Below are 12,484 nucleotides of genomic sequence, written 5' to 3'. Positions count from 1 at the left end.
AGGGAACAGTGGTAAATTTATACATATATAGAACTTATTCATTTCTAGTTTGAACAATTACCGGTCACTATTTCCTAACATTGCACATGTCTATACCTGTGTCTTAGCAGTTTCACTTCTGGCTATGTTCAGCAGAAATGTTTGTGCCCAACCCAGTAATTTCTTTTTAGACAGGGTCTTGCTATGCATCCTGAGCTGGTCTTGAACTCAAAATATAGCCTTGTCTAGCCCATATTCATAATCCTCCTGCCCCAGCTTCCTGAGGGCTGAGGTTACAGGTATGTGCCATAATGCCTGCTGTGAGTGCCCTTTTATGAAAGCTATGTACCTTTATATGTTTTAGTATTCATGTTTACTTCAGTTTGCATCTGTAAAATTTATAAGCCAGAAGAATTCACTAGTGATTGTCACCCTAATTTTTCACTGTTTCTTTCCCAGATTTGGGGATGCTGTGAAAGGTAATTTGGTTGTAGGCACCTTATCTTGGCCATCCCCTTGGGTGATTGTTATTGGCTCCTTCTTTTCAACATGTGGAGCTGGACTTCAGAGCCTCACAGGTGCACCTAGGCTGCTACAGGCTATTGCTAAGGATAACATCATACCATTCCTTAGGGTGAGTGACACTTTGTTGTGCCCTCTTCTCTTTTCCCAAGTTTCATGAAAAAAAAAATGTTTTCTCTTTCAGCTTAAGAATTGGGACATGAATGTAGAGTTTTAGTGTAAGGCCCTCCAAATCCTTTGTATGTGTTTATATGTGATTTCTGTGAAGTTGTTCTTATTTATCAGATATCTGAAACTGGCACACTGGGTCAGTACCCGTGTGCCTGACATTTCCTCTCGTGTGCACAGGTTTTTGGTCACAGCAAAGCCAATGGGGAACCTACCTGGGCCTTACTTCTAACTGCTGCCATAGCGGAGCTGGGAATTCTCATCGCCTCCTTGGATCTCGTGGCCCCAATTCTTTCCATGTAAGATTTGCTTACTCTCTTCAAGTATGGATGCTAATGATTATAGCATTATTTTCATCGTCATATAAAAGTAGTGATGATGACAGAATTGACTAAACTCAGACTTGACTAACCTTTAAAACTTATTCCTGAGATGGGGCTGGAGAGATGTCTGAATGGGTAACACTATGTCCTGGGTCTTCCAGAGGACTTAAGCTCAGTTCCTAGCATCCATGTCAGATCGTTTACAGCCACCTATTAGGCTAGCTCTGGGGAGACTTACACTTCTGATCTCATATGAACACACACACACACACACACTCCTTAAAATACTCCTTGGGAGGTGGTGTCACATGCCTTTAACCCCAGCTCTCAGGTGGCAGAGGTAGGCAGATCTCAATGAGTTCCAGAACAGCCCTGAGGGGGGGGGAGAGGGGGAGAGAGAGAGGGAGAGGGGACGAAGGGGAGAAGGGACAGAGGAGAGAGGGGAGAAGAGAGAGAGAGAAAATACTCTGGAGAACTTCTATGTAAGGTTAACTTTTATAAATCACCGTGATTTTATGGAGGGGAGGTGTCCTACCTATATAAATTCTAAAGTTATTCATCTCCTTTTCTTCCTGTTTGTTCCTTTTTTTTTTTTTTTTTTTTTTTTGGTAATGCTGCCATTTGAACCCAGGGCCTTGTATGCAGCAGGCATGCTCTCTACGAAATACATCTGCCTATGAAGTACATCCTTCAGCCCCTGCCTTTATTTTACGAATCATTAGCCATTGACTTCACTGTTGGACTCTATTCATCCACCTGTGACTTACAGATGATTTGCTGTCTCCTGACACTGTAACTAGCTGAGAATATAAAGATGTATAAGGCACATGGTCTCGAGGAATAGTAGACAAAGAAACCAAGAATTTCCCCACATAGTTCAGTGAATGAAAAATGGTAAAGGCAAGCAGTGGGTGCCATGAAACAGGGATGATTCCTGTCGAAGTGACACTTGTATCTTGAAGGGCAACTAGATATTTTCGCAGCAAAAAAGAGTGTTTGTTAGTCTGCAGTTACAGGGACTCGGTGCCCTCTTCTGGCCTCTGCAGTCACTAAACACACAGTGTGTGGCATATACATGTCTTTAGGCAAAACACCCCCCACACATAAAAGTAAATAAATCTTTACTTAATGTGGTGGCAAACACCTTTTTCATTTCAGCACAGGAGGCAGAGGCAGACGGATCTTTGTGAATTTGAGGCCAGTCTGGTCTAAATAAAATGTGGTGTGGGGGGAGGGACTAGAAGAAGACAATATTGCTGGAAATGGGGGAAAAAAAGAAGTGATTCCTGAACTAGGGTGAAAAAAGAAAGACGTTTGGGGAGTTTGAAACAGGCAGAATCATAGAGCTTGATAGGTGAGTGTTGGGGGAGGATTACTAAGGAAGCAGAAACATGGATTAGTCCCTGAACATCTGGTAAAGAATGGTTGTGCCAGCCTGGAGAGATGGTTTAGTGGTGAAGAGCACTGACTGCTCTTCCAGAGGACCTGAGTTCAACTCCAAACACCTATATGGCTGCTCACAATTGTCTGTAATTCTAGTCCCAGGGAACTTGGTACCCTCTTCTGGCCTCCATATGCTGGGAGCACACATGGTGCATAGACACAGACACAGGAAAACACCCATACACTTTAGAAGTTAGTTTTTAAAAAGAAGAATGATTTTTGGGCATCAGCCAAAAGATAGAACTTATGAAGATGAACAGGGTTACAAGAAAAGGTTTTTGAGTTTCTTTACTTTCTGTTTGATAAATGGTTGGTAGTCTATAAATAGGGTTTAGTAGCACAGAGGCCTCCAATCATTTAAAGTAGCCGTCCCAGAATCATTTTATAGTAATCCCTCTTACTGTCCTCCTTCCTCAAGGTTTTTTCTCATGTGTTACCTCTTTGTGAACTTGGCATGTGCCTTGCAAACATTACTCCGAACCCCCAACTGGAGGCCCCGATTCCGCTACTATCACTGGTAAGTCTTGATCTTGTTCCTCATCTTTCTAGAAATCAAGTATATTCTGGTTCCAAATATAGTTTTTTAATTGGCAGCCATTCCATACTATTTTAACTAAGTTCAGTTGTCACTTGAATTTCTTCTTTCCTATTCTTTCATAACTGTATATATCACTTTATAATAACTTACAACATCCACAGAACCATAAAGTGCTTATTTACCAGCTGCCTCATTTTTAAGGTTCAAACCTTCTCTTTACATATCTACTTTCCTGTTCTCCTAGCTGAGCATTGGATTTCATCCCTCCTTACCTCCACTTTTGTGTTCTCATCAGTTTTCATTCTCACATTTACCAGAATTTCATTAAGTGATTAGGAGTGAGAGCTGTGAAGTTAGGTAACACAAGTCTTTCATTCACCTTGGTACTTTATAGCCCTGTAATCTGCATGAAAACATAATAACCTTATGAAATCTCATTTTACTAATTCATAACAGGAAGTAATGCAGTGCAGTGCTGGTACATAGTAAAGCTCTCAATGAAAAGCTGTAGTACTGTCCTAAAGGAGCCAGCCAAGGTTTTTAACCACTATACCATCTCTTTCCTGTGTTCATTTAATCATGTAGGTTTTTCTGTTCATGTGTGTGCCTGCTGCTATGCTCTTGTTTTCTAACTTTCCTTATTCCTCCTCTGGCTTCACTTACCAGTGTTTGACATTTATGTAGCAAAAATGTGTGCCTGGAACCGTTCTTAACCCCTCCCGTCCTCCTCCTAGCTTTAACATTAGTCAGAAGTTTTCAGTGAACATTTTTGTTGTCATATGTTAATCTCCAAATTATCAATTCTTCTGTTCATACTTTAACATTCACCATAGGGCTAGAGAGGTGAGTCTGTGCACAAAAGGGCTTCAGTAATACATTGTCTACATAATTTATTTGCTCAAGACAGTCACCCTCTACCAGTCCATCTTATGTGCTATAAAAAGCTCACATAGCTTCTCACCAGTGGACTAAGCATTTATGGGGAATTAAATGCCCATAAAAATGTTAGGAATACTAACATGAGAAAATTCAACATCACATTCTAGATTCATGACTGTGTTCAACCCCTGCTTTTCCAGATAAGTATTAATTGTCCTTGGGGCTGAAACACCGTAGCACCCCTCTTTATGTTTACTATTGTCTGGCAGCAGGAAGCACACTGTGTTACAGAAGGCACAGGGTTCACCCTGAGTGGGCTGGGTGTGAACGCTCAGTGGTAAATGGCCTGCCTGCAGGTGCAAGGCTAGAGCCACTGCCACAGCTTCTAAGGCATATGATTTTTTAAAAAATGATTATTTTCATTGTATTTAACATAAGTTCTGTCTGTTAGTGACTGGAAATTTAAATTTCCAGTCCTCACCTTAGTCCAGAAAGCATTTCCTAGAACTGGTGTCTTTTCCTTGCTGCTTAGAAAGATACTTCTTGATTTACATTTTTGTTTATCATTTTCTAGGGCCCTCTCTTTCATGGGAATGAGTATCTGTCTAGCTCTGATGTTCATTTCTTCCTGGTATTATGCCATTGTAGCTATGGTAATAGCTGGCATGATCTACAAGTACATTGAGTACCAAGGGTAAGTATGAACTTTACCTTGATCACTGCTGAAAAGCTCAAGAATGGCTGGTTTGGCCACGCATGGTGGCACACACTTGTAGTCACGGTACTCAGGAAGCTGAGGCAGGAAGATTGAAAACAAGTTCTCTCTCTGTCTCTCTCTCTCTCTCTCTCTCTCTCTCTCACACACACACACACACACACACACACACACACACACACACACACACACGCACACAAAGTCATTCAGGGATGGAGAGATGATGACTCAGCAATTAAGAGAGTTTGGTGACAAGAACCCATGAGGCAGCTCACACCTACCTGCAACTCCATTCTCAGAGGAGCCAACACCTATTTTGGCCTCTAGAGACACCTGAACATGCATGAGCATATCTACACAAAGATGCATATACATAAATAAACTTTTAAAAGTATGACACAAATGTAAACATTTTTGCTAAACTTTTCAAGCAAGGGATTGCTATTAATCCTGAATAAAGTCAAAACAACTAAAACCTCAAACAACTTCCAAAAATGGAAATAAATTATATTCTATCTCAGAAGATTTCCTTAGACTTTTTCATTATTTTCAAAATCACAATTACAAGTAATTTCTTAATCTGAATTGACATTCCACATAGTTGCTTTTGAATAGATACACGATGGGTAGGGGATTAAGTGAGTAACCCTGCCAGCCTGTGTTGTGGGTGGTCAGTCTCACCTGCTAGTAAGGGACAGTAGATAAACCACACCCATGAGTTTCAGTCTTCTACCTTGCACATATTTTACTGTTAGATTCATTAAAACCTGGCTTTTGTGGTTTTACTTGTATTCATTGTAGTAGAAGCTGACTGTGCCTCTTTTCTCCTTTTCTCCCAGGGCTGAGAAAGAATGGGGCGATGGTATCCGTGGGCTGTCCCTCAGTGCGGCTCGCTTCGCTTTGCTCCGCCTAGAGGAAGGGCCTCCTCACACTAAAAACTGGAGGTAAAGCAGTTGGCAGAGCTTAGTGGTGTTTGCACATAGCTCACACACACAGTGTGCTTTCTTCATCACCAGATAAAGAAATTATGTGGCTCAGGGAACTGGCTCAAGTCAAAACTTGATAGTTTTGAACTATCCCAAAACCTTGCTGCCTTACTTATTGTTACCTATTTATTGTTGGTTGTTATTCTTTGAAGACTAGTCAACTTCAGACAATACTGAGAACATTTGAAATAACAAAGAACCCTCATTTACCATCCCTCTGGTTCCATCCTTCTATCAAGTTAAATGCTTTGTGAAGACCTCCTGGGGTAAAGGATGGAGTTGCCATCTGTTTCCCACACCTAAGTGTCTGCTCCTTCGCCTCTGCACAGGCCGCAGTTGCTTGTACTGCTGAAGCTGGATGAAGACTTACACGTCAAGCACCCTCGCCTCCTCACCTTTGCCTCCCAGCTCAAGGCAGGAAAAGGACTCACTATTGTGGGCTCTGTCATTGTGGGGAACTTCCTAGAGAACTATGGAGAAGCTCTGGCTGCAGAGCAGGTAAGGCTATGGTCTGCTGACTTACAGCTCAAGCATTGTGTGCTTTAGCAACCTATGAGAAGGCTGGCATTGCTCTCAGAAAGTGTGCTGGCTCTCTGCCCAAATGGTGAACCTTTCACATTAATGCACAGTAAAAGCTGGAATGTCCTTCTGTTTCTATATTTACTTAAATATATGTTTCTGAGCCTGGTGAGGTTCAGCACTTGGGATGTTGAGGTGGATAGATAGATCTCTGTGAGTTTAAGGCTAGCCTCATCTACACAGTGAGTGCCAGAACCCTGTCTCACAAAACAAAACAAAACAGCTTTTCTGTATGTACCTCAATAAGAGATTTCTGAGGAAATCACGAGGATGATAAAGCATTTGAATGGTATAATAGATGTAAAAAAAAATCAGTTTAAAAGAATGTATGTGCATAAGTGCTTATTGAATGACTTTGACCATAAGGTTTACCAACTTTATGTCACAAAGCTATAAGCTAAGTTCAAATAAGCAGGAAGCCCCCAGATTTTGAAGTTATTCCTTTCCCTGTGTGGCCTAGGCCTCTGACCCAGTGCTGGCATTTGAACAGTCATATTCCCCCAAACAGAAGGAGACAGAGTGGGTGCCCCTTCTTCTAATTTAAAGCATCACCCAAGAGATTACCAGTAAGCATCATTTCCAGTTAGACTGCAAATCGTGAATGTTTATGTTTGACCCCAGAGAAGGTTCCTAAGTCTGATGACAGTGGTGGCAAAGGCGACTTTTCTTTTTACCACCTTCTGTGTGGTATCAAGAAAACTGTTTTCTCCTTCTCACTAGCTTTGTTGAGCAAGTTCTTGTGCTTTGAGAAAGAAGCATTTTCCCCAATTATGTCAGTGATTGGACTAATCTCAGCTGGATTTCAGTGTTCATACTGGATTTCATTTGAAGTACTGTGTGAATAGCAAGTGGAGTTCAGAGAATCTTGAGTTTGATTCCCAGCACCCTTGTTAGGCCTCTGATAATCCACTTATAACTCTAACTCCAGGGAGTCAAACTCCTTCTGGTGTCTACCTGCATTCTTAATCATACATACATACATGCATGCATGCATGCATAAATACACACACACACACACACACACACACACACACTTTTTCTCTTTTGGTTTTTCTAGACAAGGTTTCTTTAGGTATCCCTGGCCATCCTGGAACTCACTCTGTGGACCAGGCTGACCTCAAACTCACAGAGATGTGCCTGGCTGCCTCCCAAGTGCTGGGAATAAAGGTGTAGGGTATGATCTCCTGGCCATAATTAATTTTTAAAATTAATCGTTTTTTTTAAACTAGAAATTCTGGGAAACAACCCAAATGACACAAATTAATTTTTTAAAAAAGCATATGGTTTCAAATTGAGAACCTTACCCTAAAAACCACTGACTTAATTTGTGTCTTTGAGAAAATCATGTCCATTTTGTACATCATTATTCCCATTCCTTTCCAACAAAGGAGTTAGGTAATAATAAATAGGCATATGGTGCCACCCTTAAGTTAGCTTGACTAAATGCAGGTTTCCTCAGTCACCATTCAAACGTTAGAATGAATATAAGAACAAGAGAAGGAGCCAGATGGTGGTGGTGCACACCTGTAATCCCAGCATTTGGAAGTCAGAGGCAGGTGGATTTCTTGGAGTTCCAGGACAGGCTTCAAAGCTACCCAGAGAAACCCTGTCTCACAAAACAAAAGCAAACAAAAAGAACAAGAGAAGAATAAAAAAGGGAAACCTTACCTGAGAAAATTCTGAAGTGTAACTTTAGGGATCATCAGATTAGTTTTCATGAACAATATCTCAGGGCATGCCTGGGGTTAACAAGAGTGTGGTGTTTACACCAGTGAATTTGCTTTGTCAGTCAAGAAACTGTACTCGGTATTTTGGACAGCCCTGCACTTAATGCTTCATCTGAAAAGGAAGCAAGCAGAATAGAGGAAAGGGAAGAGAAGCTCCATGTGGACAACCAGCTACAGATAGAAGTATAGTCAGTTAGCACTTCTAAAGTAAAAATGACCAAAACAAAGATAACACTTCAATAAAGCACATTTGACTTTCTGGACTTTTATATGGAGATACAGTCTTACATAGAAGTCAAAGAAAGATGGGAATACAGTAATGAGAAGGAATGATGAATTAAAAGGTCCAGGGTAAAGCAGTTGAAGTTTTGTATCTTTTTCAGACCATTAAGCACCTAATGGAGGCAGAAAAGGTAAAGGGATTCTGCCAGCTGGTGGTGGCTGCCAAGCTGAAAGAGGGCATTTCACACCTCATCCAGTCCTGTGGCCTTGGGGGCATGAAGCACAACACAGTGGTGATGGGCTGGCCCAACGGCTGGCGTCAGAGTGAAGATGCTCGCGCTTGGAAGACTTTCATTGGTACAAAATGTTTCCTGTACTGACCTGAGGGCCCAGAGGGGAATCAAATTGAATCTGTTATCCTAACTCTCCTAAAGGAGAGACTGTCATGTTGAAGCATGCTGTTAAAAGACCACCTAAAAACTCAACAATAATCTGTCAAGTCTCATCTGTTGTTGTTTTTGTTAGTCATTTCTCATTTTGATGTCCTCACAGGAAACTAGAAAGATGGTCTTTAATCAGATTCTCCCTAATTCATACTTTAAATATGTAGTATCCCTTGTTTGCTAAACCATGTTTTTCCATGGTTACTTGCTCTCTAGACTTTCCTTAGTGGCCTCAGCCTCTTAGTCAAGTGTAATGTATTATGTCAGTAGGACATATCTTCAACTAAGTGTCAATGAGAATTACCTTCTTTTCTTGCAATGGTGGGAAGCAAAGAAAGGCCAGCAATTCTCGTTTGCATATCCCAGTTCTTTCTTCTCTCCATAGGCACAGTTCGAGTGACAACTGCTGCCCATCTAGCCCTGCTGGTGGCTAAAAATGTCTCCTTCTTTCCCAGCAATGTGGAGCAATTTTCTGAGGGCAACATTGATGTGTGGTGGATTGTGCATGATGGGGGCATGCTCATGCTATTACCATTCCTACTGAAACAGCACAAGGTATTCTGGGCTGCTGTCTTTAAAAGCACTCCCTCTCACTGTCCTGTTCACTAGGTGGAGGAGGAGGATGATTAAACTGTGTATTGGTGGGACTTAAAATCTGAAGAGATGGGGCAAATTCTTGGCTGTCCTGTAATCCCAGCTTCAGCCTTATAAGTAGAGTGGGTTTAGGGCTTTTTTTTTTTTTTCATTTTCTTGTTGTATGTTATACCAATCCACCTTAAGTGAAATCCACCTTAAGTTCTGTATGAATGTTCAGGAAAAAACAAAAACAGGAATGTATCAGTTTCAGGGGTAAGTATGTATATGTTGTATAAATCATACCCTATATGCTCATTCTCTGATAAGTTTGTATGGTGTCATTGTTATACTGTCTGAATTGAGCTCTTTGAGTGTATCCTGAGTGAGGATATGTTTTACCTCACCATATGAAGCCAGCAGCTGTTCCTGCAGTAGGCAAATCAATTCTGACTTCATTATCCAAGGTAGGATTCTCTCCCTCAGATGGATAGTCAGTCTTACACACTGTCTTCCCACATCCTGAGGCTGCAGACTGCAAACCCTGTTTGTTCTACCCATGCCATTGGTGGTCAACTCAATCATCAGCCCCTCTGTCCTTCCAAGGATTTTACAATTTATATGCCAGGAGTCAGGGACAAAAACCAATTTCACAGTACTACATGAGCAAGTTTTTTCTCTTAATGGAATTAAGAAGTTAAAGCCAGGAATGGTGAAAAATGCTGGTAAATCCCACCACTCAGCAGGCCCTGTTGGGAGGATCAAAGTTCAAGGCCAGCCTGAGCTATTGTGTTAATTTAGATTGTATTTAAGTTGTTGCTTAGTCAGTCTTTTACACTACTACAAAACTGAACCAAGCAGGAAGCAAGGAACCAATACTTGATACTATAGCAAGGTCCTTCTAGTCACAAACCTCTTGTTTTAAAAAAATCACTTTTTCCCTCCTTACACCTAATTTTCCATGTACACACAACCCTCCATCAGGTATGGCGAAAATGCAGCATAAGGATCTTCACAGTGGCCCAACTCGAAGACAACAGCATCCAGATGAAGAAGGACCTGGCCACCTTCCTGTACCATCTGCGCATTGAGGCAGAAGTGGAAGTGGTGGAGATGGTAAGGAGGTGGAGTCCAACATAGACAAGAGCACCACTCCCCCAGCCCTGGCTCTCACTAGAATCTAGTCGGGGATGGTGCTCAGCTGTAAATGTGTGCTTTAACCCCTAAGCCTAGCATAACCCTAACTGACCTAAGTAAGTAGGGTGTGTAAATGCTTTCTTTTTCAAAACGATCTAAATTTTTATTACTGTGTGTGTGTGTGTGTGTGTGTGTGTGTGTGTAAGAGAGAGATAGAGACAGACTCAGAGGACAACTTATAGTCAGTTCTTCTATCATGTGTCTTTGCACCCAAATTCGGGGCATCAGAGTTGGCAGCAAATGCCTTTACACACTGAATCATCTTCCTGTCCCTGGGGTTGGTTGCTTTTTATTTGATTTGTTATTTGTTTATTACACAGCTCACATACATATGAGCTACATACTATATATGATATATATATATATATCTCAAATCCTTAGTTGCTTAATGTTTATTAATATTTAGTTCATGTTAAAAATCACACTCGTTTTGTTAGTTTTGTGTGGAAAATACAGACTGCAGGTTTTTTTTTTTAAAGGAAACAAATATGATTAAATCATAGAGAATACTCAGTGTCTCTGTATTTAATGGACATCCTCCAAACCAAGTGTCTTTATAACTCAAGACTGAACAAAATAGGAGTCAAAGGCTGATAAGGTGACAGTTTTTTTGAATCGGGTCAGTGTGTAAAAATAAAAATGTGTTTAACTCTGTTGTTTTTTTGTGTGCTGTCTGTGGCAGCATGACAGTGACATATCTGCCTATACATATGAGCGCACCCTGATGATGGAGCAGAGGTCCCAGATGCTCAGACACATGCGTCTATCCAAAACAGAACGCGACAGAGAGGTAAGAGCTTGCGGAACTGACCTGGCCTGTTCTGTGGGGACTGTCAATGATACAGACGACTAATCTTTGCTTCTCATTTTATCAGTTATTCCAGTATAACCTACTGTCCTTTCAAAACAGTTAAAGCATGAGGAAAAGAACAGGGAGAGTAACTGTTTGGCCTTCCCCAGGCACAGCTGGTGAAAGATCGAAACTCAATGCTGCGCTTAACTAGCATTGGTTCTGATGAGGATGAAGAGACAGAAACTTACCAGGAGAAGGTGCATATGACTTGGACCAAGGATAAATACATGGCATCCCGGGGGCAAAAGGTCAAGTCAATGGAAGGATTCCAGGACTTACTTAATATGCGTCCGTAAGTGTTTCCACTCCCAAGCTTATCCTGTAATAACAGTATCCTAGAGAGTGGTACATATGTGATTTTACCTGAATACAGTCACATAGGATGGGGTGTTTTCATCTTGACTAAATCAGCTATTTATTGTTTGCCTATAAAGATTAATTCCCAACTAAACATTGATACAAGCTATCCTTTTCTCCTGTACATTATTTCTGTATTATTTGTCTATTATTATAAAATAAGCAAACAGAATGAGAAAACCAGGCCAGTGAGGTAATAGCTTGTTGTCAAGCCTTAGGACTTGAATTTGATCACCAGGACTACTCTCCCAAAAGTTTTTGAACAGAAACCAACTTCAAAAAGCTGCCCTCTTATACATACATACGCAAATACAATGAAATTTTTAATGTTAATATAGCAAAGAAATTATCGCATTATTCATAGTCAAGTTAAACAGCTCTGGGCATAAAAAATACTTACAACTACCTTACTTCTTCCCTACTCAGGGACCACTCCAATGTGAGACGGATGCATACAGCAGTGAAACTCAATGAAGTCATAGTTAACAAGTCCCATGAAGCAAAACTGGTTTTGCTGAATATGCCAGGGCCACCCCGAAACCCTGAAGGTGATGAAAACTGTATCCTTTATGAGAGTAATGCCACCAGTGGGGGGGAAAAATCTTCTTAGCCTGTTATTAGAAAAGGCATTGGTTAAAGTAGGTCTGTTCCCCACTTCCCTCTCTGAGGAAGAGCAGAATGGGATGCTTCCAAAGATGGGAGATTGACTTCCACTCAGGAAGCTGGGGGAGGTGGGGGTGGGTGGGAGAAACATATGAGAATATCTTATATTAGCTGTGCAAAGGGTCTAGATCCCAGGACTATTTCATAGGTTTAAAATGAATCCTGTTTCAGGCTTGGTGGTGCAAACCCATAATCTCAGCTACTTAGAAAGGTGAGGAAAAATTACAAAAGTCTGCTTATGTGTCATAGTGAGTCAAGATCAGCCTGAGCAATTTAGTGAGATCCTGTTTCAGAATTTCAAAAAAATAAAATCAGAT

General features: G+C 41.1%; 1 protein-coding gene across 3 annotated transcripts in view; it reads left to right on the top strand.

Moving 5' to 3' along the window:
• The window catches only part of Slc12a6 (solute carrier family 12 member 6), an 80,084-nt gene that overhangs the window by 64,534 nt on the left and 3,066 nt on the right, over positions 1-12,484 (top strand). For all 3 annotated transcript variants that reach the window (XM_051183789.1, XM_051183788.1, XM_051183791.1), the window contains 12 exons: positions 439-613; positions 850-968; positions 2,854-2,952; positions 4,427-4,546; positions 5,407-5,511; positions 5,883-6,051; positions 8,243-8,438; positions 8,910-9,079; positions 10,082-10,213; positions 10,977-11,084; positions 11,255-11,439; positions 11,931-12,064. In XM_051183789.1, coding sequence (XP_051039746.1) covers positions 439-613; positions 850-968; positions 2,854-2,952; positions 4,427-4,546; positions 5,407-5,511; positions 5,883-6,051; positions 8,243-8,438; positions 8,910-9,079; positions 10,082-10,213; positions 10,977-11,084; positions 11,255-11,439; positions 11,931-12,064 — 1,712 coding nt within the window. The remainder of the gene's footprint in view (positions 1-438; positions 614-849; positions 969-2,853; positions 2,953-4,426; positions 4,547-5,406; positions 5,512-5,882; positions 6,052-8,242; positions 8,439-8,909; positions 9,080-10,081; positions 10,214-10,976; positions 11,085-11,254; positions 11,440-11,930; positions 12,065-12,484) is intronic.

Source organism: Phodopus roborovskii, unplaced genomic scaffold (genome assembly GCF_943737965.1).
Source record: "Phodopus roborovskii unplaced genomic scaffold, PHOROB, whole genome shotgun sequence".
In the NCBI taxonomy this organism is placed as follows: domain Eukaryota; kingdom Metazoa; phylum Chordata; class Mammalia; order Rodentia; family Cricetidae; genus Phodopus; species Phodopus roborovskii.
The sequence above is the reverse complement of the archived record's forward strand: the minus strand, read 5'-3'. Positions and strand labels throughout refer to the sequence as shown.